This window comes from Felis catus, chromosome D3 (genome assembly GCF_018350175.1).
Source record: "Felis catus isolate Fca126 chromosome D3, F.catus_Fca126_mat1.0, whole genome shotgun sequence".
NCBI classification, from domain to species: Eukaryota; Metazoa; Chordata; class Mammalia; order Carnivora; family Felidae; genus Felis; species Felis catus.
In genome coordinates this window covers 21,339,440-21,348,351 of record NC_058379.1, presented here as the reverse complement: position 1 = coordinate 21,348,351, position 8,912 = coordinate 21,339,440, and the positions used below count along the sequence as shown (strand labels likewise).

At 41.2% G+C, this 8,912-nt stretch overlaps 1 protein-coding gene across 15 annotated transcripts in view; it reads left to right on the top strand.

Moving 5' to 3' along the window:
• Window positions 1-750: 750 nt before the first annotated feature.
• DEPDC5 (DEP domain containing 5, GATOR1 subcomplex subunit) overlaps window positions 751-8,912 on the top strand; it is a 127,348-nt gene continuing 119,186 nt past the window's right edge. For 12 of the 15 annotated variants that reach the window (XM_019814741.3, XM_019814738.3, XM_019814737.3 and 9 more), the window contains exons 1-6: window positions 884-1,037; window positions 1,758-1,881; window positions 4,674-4,761; window positions 5,151-5,197; window positions 6,926-7,011; window positions 7,910-7,993. In XM_019814741.3, the coding sequence (XP_019670300.1) occupies window positions 1,824-1,881; window positions 4,674-4,761; window positions 5,151-5,197; window positions 6,926-7,011; window positions 7,910-7,993 (363 nt within the window). In that variant the 5' untranslated portion in view covers window positions 884-1,037; window positions 1,758-1,823. The other 3 variants (XM_045041202.1, XM_045041201.1, XM_045041195.1) reach the window with 2 other exon arrangements.

The following is an 8,912-nucleotide window of genomic DNA, read 5'->3' as shown; positions in this document are numbered from 1 at the left end:
TTTTTCTTTAAACATTCAGAAAATTTCCAAAAGCCGTAAGTCAATTAGATGGAGATGGCAACGTGTCAGGAGCTCTTGGGAGAGTTTCAGGCACAGCCGAGGCAGTTCTGATTTTCTCAACAGAAAGATGTCCTGACAAATAGGGGCTTAGACTGAGCTCTGGCGTGTAACAAGGATGCTGGTTAAACGCTCAGCCTTCAGAGCCAAGTTGGACTTGATGGGGTCAAGAGCTTCCTTCCGAGGAGTTTAGTGTCCCCTGTTCACCCGTCTGTGAGAGTATCAGCCACCTAATAGGGACGTGACCATTTCATAAGGGCGTCTGTGAAAGCTATTGTAGCTATTAACAACCAGAGAGGTACAGAATATCGTTTGGGGTTTGGAGGGACTTGAAAAGGGCACCCAAATGAATACTTCCCAGCACTGTCCATCGCATTAAATTGCGAGTGCTCAGCTTTTGCATTTTACAAAAGTTCTCCAGGAAACTATTTTGTGCTTCTCACTAGCCCGGTGAGGCCAGGCGAAGGTCCATTAACACCGTTAATGGATCCGGGGAGACTCGCCTGAGTTTGCCCTGTTGAGGGACTGAATCGGAAACGAAGCTCCCGGTACGGATCTATGTGATAATGTCTGGGAATAAAAGGATTTTCTTTCTAAGGCTGGCTGCGGTCGGGTCACCGGGCGGGAAACGCAGGAGGCCGCCGGAGTTAGAGGCCGCACACGACGCCCCGCCCCTGGCGAGAGCCCCGGATGGGGAAGTGGCGCGGACACCGAGATGAGGGGGAGGCCCGGCCAGAGCGGCCCGGGGCAGGTGGGCGGGAAGGGGGCGGGGCCCCGGGGCGGAGCCACCGGAGCTGCGCGGGTTCTCAGGTGAGCGCTCTGTGGCTGGGGCGGGCAGGCAGGCTCCTCGAGGTCCGGCACGGAAGCCGCAAGGACTGTGGGGCCGTAGGCGGGGCGTCCCGAGGAGACGCAGGGGACCTCGGGAGGGTTGGGGCCTCGGAGTCCCGGCCTGAAGGGGGAAGGGGGCTCCGGAGCTGCGGGTGAGTGGGGCTACTCGCCGGGCCCGGGTTTGTGGAGCCTGAGGGAGGGGGCCGTGACCCAGGTTCGAGTCCAGGTCCCACTCCCCAGTCCGCTGTGTGATCTTAGACAAGTCTCCATCCCTCTCTGAGCTTCAGTGACCGCTGCTGTGAAATGAGGGTTGGGGAGGAGGAACCGCCGAGAGTGTGTACAGATGGACGTTCGGAGAACGAACTCCTGCCTTCCTCCTGTTTATACTCTCCTTGCCCAGGAGATTGACCGCGGAACGTGGACGGTGGGAGTGTCTCAGTGTCTGAGTGACCTTGGGCAAGTCCCTTGCTCTGGCCCTCACTTTCCTCATCTACAAAATGAATGCGCTAAACCTCTTTCAAGATCTCTTTAATATTTGGGTGTTATTGTTTTAGATAGAGACAAAGTAGTGAGTGCCCAATTCACTACAAGGTTTCCCTTCAGGGTGTGATAGAATACATTCTTGGAAGTTAGAATCCACCCTGGCCTGAATTCCCCTTAGTTCCCAGATTTTGTGGTGTTTTCTGTTTTTTGTTTTTTTGTTTGTTTGTTTGTTTGTTTTTGGTCCTCCAACCCTCCTCGTAATTGGAGGAGTGATTTCATGCAAGAGTTGGTGCTGCCACTCATCTGGACAGTACTGGTATATTCACTGGCCTAAAACCAAAGAGCAGTTGCAAGGAAAAATCTGACATCCCAGCCTTTTTGTGTTTCAGTGGCAGGGAGGCAAGATGACTTCTCTCCCCCAAGCTTGGAACAGCTGAAGGAAACAACAGTACAAGATGAGAACAACAAAGGTCTACAAACTCGTCATCCACAAGAAGGGCTTTGGGGGCAGTGGTCAGTATTGATCCGTTTTGGGGGGTTGCGTAAGTTGGCTGAGGTTCTAGTGTGTCCAGTGCTTCAAAAATGACACACTGACTCATGACAATAGAGGCTGGAGGTGACTTAACTGAGCGAAGCAGCAAGTGTAATACAGTAGCAGGGAGGGCAGTAGCATGCGAGAGCACAGGCCCCTTCTAAAAGCACTTGTGTTCTGATTTTTAAGGAACAATGTGAATGTTGCCAGTTTACTACCTTCCATTTATTTGTATTTTATATTATGTATTTACTATATATGTTCTATAAAATCCTAGTCTGCACTGGTTTGGCAGATAAGAAAAACTTACATTCATTGAGAGCAGTAGTAAATATACATTAGACAGGTATGATCAAAGCGTGAACCTTTGCCTGGTTTCCAGGCATAGTAAGAAGGAGCAGGACACAGCATATTGTTCTGTGCTAAACGAGATTTTTCAGCTCTGCCTCTAACTTTCCCTGTGACCTCAGGCAAGCCCCTAGTTTATCTTACTTACAGCCTCAAGCACATTAGAACAGTTTCTCTGTTTCTCTTAACACCTTGAGTCTATAAATATGCAGAATAGGATGGCAATTAGTAATACGATCTTTTTCTTTTTGTAAAGAAATAATTTTCCTTTCTGTCCTAACAACCTTATTTGCTTCAGAAATTGGAATTAACAATACAATGAGTCATTTAAAAATTATGTTTTCCTGTGTATTTGCTCTTACATATGTGTAAGTCTCCCAAGGGCAAGGACTACCCAAAAGGGAAAACACTAGTTTCTATATCATAAAGTTTGTGGAGATTGAGTAAGATGATGTATGTAAAGTATTTAGCAGAGTACCATGCTCAGGGCCACTCAGTAAATGGAACCATTATAATTACCAGGACAATATATACCAGGCAGTTGCTATATTTAAAATACAATTTTTGGGGCACCTGAGTGGCTTAGTCGGTTTAGTGTCTGACTCTTGATTTCAGCTCAGGTCATGATCTCATGATCTGTGAGAGCGAGCCTCTGTCGGGTCTGTGCTGACAGCACGGAGCCTGCTTGGGATTTTGTCTGTCCCTCTGTCTCTGTGCTTCCCCAGCTTGTACTCTCCTTGTCTCAAAAATAGATATTTAAAAAAACTACAATTTCTGCTAAAATGCAGACCTTTGTTAATATTAGACTTTGTATTAATGTCTATTAATGATAGATGCTGCCTAAACATTTGTGGAATAGAATTGAATAGACAACAGAAATAACTTGTCAGAGGGAAGGATGCAAGGCTATAGTATATACAGTGTATATACAGTGTATATACAATGTATGCAAGTCTACTATACAATGTATAGTTTACTATAGTTAGGTGCTATACCCAGTCTCCTTCAGGACTATGATTAGAAACACATCCAACAAGGGGCGCCTGGGTGGCGCAGTCGGTTAAGCGTCCGACTTCAACCAGGTCACGATCTCGCAGTCCATGAGTTTGAGCCCCGCGTCAGGCTCTGGGCTGATAGCTCAGAGCCTGGAGCCTGTTTCCGATTCTGTGTCTCCCTCTCTCTCTGCCCCTCCCCCGTTCATGCTCTGTCTCTCTCTGTCCCAAAAATAAATAAACGTTGAAAATGTTAAAAAAAAAAAAAAAAAGAAACACATCCAACAAACTTAGCTGCATATCTATGCTAAACATAAAGGTTGTGAATATGATAAGGTCCCTTGTCCTTAAGGAGCTTTCAGCTTGATGTGACAGATATGCAAAAAAAAAAAAAAAAAAAAAGAAAGAAAAAAAAAGATAAAATGAAACAGTGGAATTTGTGCTCAGTGCTCAGGGAGTTTAATTCAGACTATGGAAGTTAGGGGAAGGCATCACAGAGGATTTGGCATAAAACTTTCAATGGAAGCAGTGTACCAAATAAAATTTGGTATTAACCCAGTGCTTTGCCATCCTGGGTTGAATTTTTGTTGGTTTTGATTATATTTGAAATTTAGATATACTTATTTGTCATAGATTTTAGCATAATTAAAGACCACATCTTTCTCTCAAAATTAAACCAGAAAAAAAAAAAATCACTCTGTCTTTATGGTTCTGAGTTTGTTATATGAGAAAAGTTCTCCCCACTCCCAGTGAGGGTGGGGGAGATAAACATATGAAATTATGTCTTCCTTCTATTTTAAGAGTCTCATTGGACCCTAATGTGAACTGGTATCCAAAGTTTCTCCCTGATCAAGTGCTGCCTCCTAAAATCTAAGGCATTTTATTTGGCTTGTTTTTTTCTTTTTCTTTTTCTTTTTAATGACACGAGAGGTGGTAGGCTTTAGGCAGAAGGAACCCTGGACTAGTAGTCAGTCTTGGTTGTGCTGTTATCAGCTGTTTACCCTTAGGCCTGTATCATCTACATCATTTCTTCACTTCTGTTACATCCGAAGATTTATTATGAGGATCACATTAAGACAGTATTTTTGGAAATTCTTTGAACACTATATAAATGTAAAGGATTGTGCTGTATCTGTGGGACCCAGACAGTTTGTTCCTGGTGTATGCCAGGTATGTGATAATTCAAGGGAGTAAGGTGTCCCAGAGGTTTAATTTCCAGAGAGCAAGGACTGCTTTTTCCCTGGGATTGTTGGGGCGGTAGTAGAAAGAACATGATCTCTGAGGACAAAGGTCCCTGAAAGTTGACCCACTCATCTACTCACTAGCTTTGTGTCCCTGTATGAGGTTATGATGACCCAACCTGAGAATGTATACCATAACTGGTTGCCCACATGAGTCTCTTTTCTATTTGAAATTGCCCAATTATCTTTCAGATGATGAGCTAGTCATGAACCCCAAAGTGTTTCCTCACATCAAGCTTGGAGACATTGTGGAGATTGCTCACCCCAATGATGAATACAGGTAAACCTCTCATTAGGATCAAGGGAACTAATTGGACAGGCTGATGTTTCTGAATATTTTGTTTAAGGGGCTTGATGGGCAAGACAGCTCTTAGCTTTTACATAAAAATGTTCCTGTTCTCTAGGATTTGATAAACCGATTATCTTTTAAAAAGTAGTCTATTCTTTTGTTTTTAAAGCTGAAATGAGAACTCTGAAAATTGTGTAGCATTTATCTGTTTCCTTGAGTGCAAGTGCATAGTTTCTTTGTTTCTAAGAGAACTTTCTCCCCTTGTTGTGCTGCAGGTTACATTATGTCCAGAGGGATCTGTTTGCCTTTTGTTGGGGGGTGAAGAAAGCTGGTTAATTACCGCTTACAGCATCCCATCTCTTTGTTGCTTTTTTCTCCAGCCCTCTGCTTTTGCAGGTCAAATCACTTAAGGAAGATTTACAGAAAGGTAAGAATTCCATCTCTCTTCTCTTAAGATTTTTGTACTTAGAGAAACTGTTTCAGAAACTATAAGAAATGTCTCTTCATAATCTCAGGGAATGTGGGCAGCATACTTCTTTCCTTATCAAATTGTGTTCCCTTAAAAAAATTGTCAGATATTGAAACTGCCAAGGAATCTCATTTGTCAGCATCTTGAGGGCACTGAAGGAATCATCATCTTTTTTTTTTTTAAGGGTTTATTTATTTAAGTGATCTCAGTACTCAATGTGGGGTTCAAACTCACAATCCCAAGATCAGGAGTTGCATGTTCTACTGACTGAGCCAGCCAGGCACCCCAAGAAGCCATCTTTCTTGTCAGGGGGAAAGTTAACCTGCATAGGTGAAGCTTTATGCTTAACTCCAAACAAAACAAAACAAAACAAAACAAAACAAAACAAAACAAAACAAAACAAAATAAAACAATTGTTGGCAAAGCATGCTTTCCTAAATATTTTTTCACAAGATGTGTGTGAAGTGCCTACTCTGGGTGAGACAGGATAAAGAAACATTGATCATTACCTATCACAAATGCAAGGCACTGTGCTGAGAGCTTTTTGTAATGTCTCTTTCTTTTTGTCTTCCCACACAACTCTTGACTGAGTGAGGAAACTTAATCTCAGCGAGGTGAATTAGCTTGTCTGAAGTCAGTAAGTGGAGGAGGCAGAGCCGCCATTCTACTTTCTCATTCTGGATCTGATCCCCTTACCATGGGGGATCAAAGAACCAAAATGTTAATTGATAGCAAATAAAGTAATTCCTTAAATAGTACTTAAAAGAAAAAAAAATTATAATGTATTCTAAAGGATTGTGATGTCCACTACTTTTACAATACAATATGATGGGGAAATATTTTGTAAAATCCAAATCCTAATAGTTTCTTCCTTACCCTCACCATCCCATTTCCTGCCACCTGTTATGTTTTTTATTTACCAGATGTATGGGCTCATTGAGAAGTTTGTTTCTCTCTTATCTACCTTCTCTACTTTCATTCCAAGTGAGAAATGATCTCCTTCCTCTTCTGAACTTTTATAGTTCTTTGAACTTTTTTTTTTTAATGTTTTATTTATTTTTGAGAGAGAGAGAGAGACAGAGTGTGAGCAGGGGAGGGGCAGAGAGAGAAGGAGACACAGAATCCGAAGCAGGCTCCAGGCTCCGAGTTGTCAGCACAGAGCCTGATGTGGGGCTTGAACTCACAAACTGCAAGATCATGACTTGAGCCAAGTTGGACACTTAACCAACTGAGCCACCCAGGCGCCTCAGCAGTTCTTTGAACTTTTTGAAGTTGCTTCTTAAATTCGTTATTTTCCTCTGTCTCTATTTCTGTCTCTTTTATTTTATTTTATTTTATTTTATTTTATTTTATTTTATTTTTTATTTTATTTTTTTTGCACAGAACCCGGTGTGAGGCTTGATCCCACGAACCATGAGATCATGACCTGAGCTGAAGTCAGACACTTAACTGGCCCAGGCACCCCTCTGTCTTTCTCGTATTTTAATTGCTAGAGGCTCAGGTCTTATTTCACCTGCTTGCTTCACCTAAAAAACAGAGAATTCAAAACTTTAAGATGCTGGAAGGCAGAGAATATTTCTTGCCCATGTCCAAGGATCATTTGTGTTGCATGTCAAATGAGTATTAATAGATTAGAAACTTGCTTCTTTTGAATATGTTATCTGATCCAGATTTCTTCTGTTTCAGAAACTATTAGCGTGGACCAGACCGTGACTCAAGTGTTCCGTCTAAGACCTTATCAGGATGTTTATGTGAATGTTGTAGACCCTAAGGTACGTTTTGGTTCTGGACTTGAATATCTTTTGGGAATGATTAATACCATTCCTAAAGGTTAGGTCTCTAAGGTAATAACGAGTTGCTTAAGTGTAGTGTTGGACTATTAAATATGTGGTTGCATATAGGTCATTTAGATTATAGGTATTATGTAGGTTTCATTTAAAGCCCTCACCCGGGGCGCCTGGGTGGCTCAGTCGGTTGAGCGTCCGACTCCGGCTTAGGTCATGATCTCACAGTCCGTGAGTTCGAGCCCCACGTTGGGCTCTGTGCTGATAGCTCAGAGCCTGGAGCCTGTTTCAGATTCTGTGTCTCCCTCTCTCTCTGAACCTCCCCTGTTCATGCGCTCTCTCTCTGTCTCAAAAATCAACAGAGGTTAAAAAAATTAAAAAAAAAAAGCCCTCACCTTTTTTTTTTTAAGTTTGTCCTAAAAAGATTCTATATATATGTCTGCTTGTGAAGCTAATAGTAAAATTTTCTATTGAAATATTATAATTTTTGTATGTGTTCTCTTTTTTTTTCTGAAATGAGAAATGATGTTATAATAGGTAAAAATCATTGTGTATAAGATACTATTGACATTCTCTAAAGAAATAAAGCACAGAGCTCAGTGGCCTGTTTATGTGCAAGAGTTGAGACTAAACACAGAATTATTACTTTGGTACTCTTTGCACTTAATCATGATACAGCTGCTGTAGCATCTGTTGTAGACTTATCATCTGTGCTCAAAAGCCTTTCCTGGCAGGATGAAATTCTGTTTGTCAGGTTTCTGTTATTGGATGGTCTTCCAGTAGTTTTTTCTTGCTAAAAGGGTTCTTCATGCTTAGTGTGCATTATCTTAAGACTATGAAGTGTGGCAGAGTAATGCAGAGAGATATATTTGATTATCCCTTTTAGGATGTGACCCTTGACCTAGTGGAATTAACCTTTAAGGATCAATATATTGGCCGAGGGGATATGTGGCGATTAAAGAAAAGTTTGGTAAGATATGATTTAAAAAAAAAAGTCTCTTACTTTTCCCATTGTATTAATAATCCACGTTCCTCACAGAGATAGATTTAGTGGAGAGAAGAGTATAAAATCCTTTCCAATTCCAGCATCACAGATAATCATTGTAAATTCTTTGTGTATCTTCTTCCATTCTCTTTTTGTAGTTTTTTTGAGCTTTGATTTGCTTGTTTATAGATTTTTACGTCACATTTTTTTGTTTGGATGGTAAATTATAATATCGTTTTACATTTGAATGGAACTTTAGCTGTCAGATGTTCACATCACCTCCCTGTGGACAGGTATTTATTACCCATATAAATTTGTTAGCTTATAGATGTGAAAACAGATTGAAAAGGTAAGTGATTACCCAAGCCAAAAAAACCAGTCAGTGGTTGACACCAAGCTAGAACCCAGATTTTGTTGCTTCCAGGTGAGACTGCTTTTTGCCGCATCCTGCTCCTGTTTTCTTGGTTTCTTTATTTTGAATTAACATTTTCCACCTAAAACGATCAGTTCATTGCGAGCTGGTACTGAACATTCTTCTTATTGGGCATTTTGAGTATTATGAAGCAACGCATTGTAGGTAGAATTTTCTTTCATACAGTGTATATTTTCAGAAAAAAATGTTTGCTCATTTTTTTATTGGATGGGAGAGAGTTCCATTCTATAAATTGAGAGCTGAAATAAGAAATCAATGTTCTGTAATTAAATGAGTATGTAAATGTAGATATATATGCAAACATGTGTGAAGATAAATGTATTAGTGAGGCTAGGCGTTTATTCTTACTGTTGTCTATACTTGCCACACTCGTAAGAACCTACTGTTATACCTGCCCCAGCAGGTTTCCCTATGGGGTAAATCTATTACTCCCACATTAATTGAACCTTGGGTTGTTAGAAGAAATTAGAA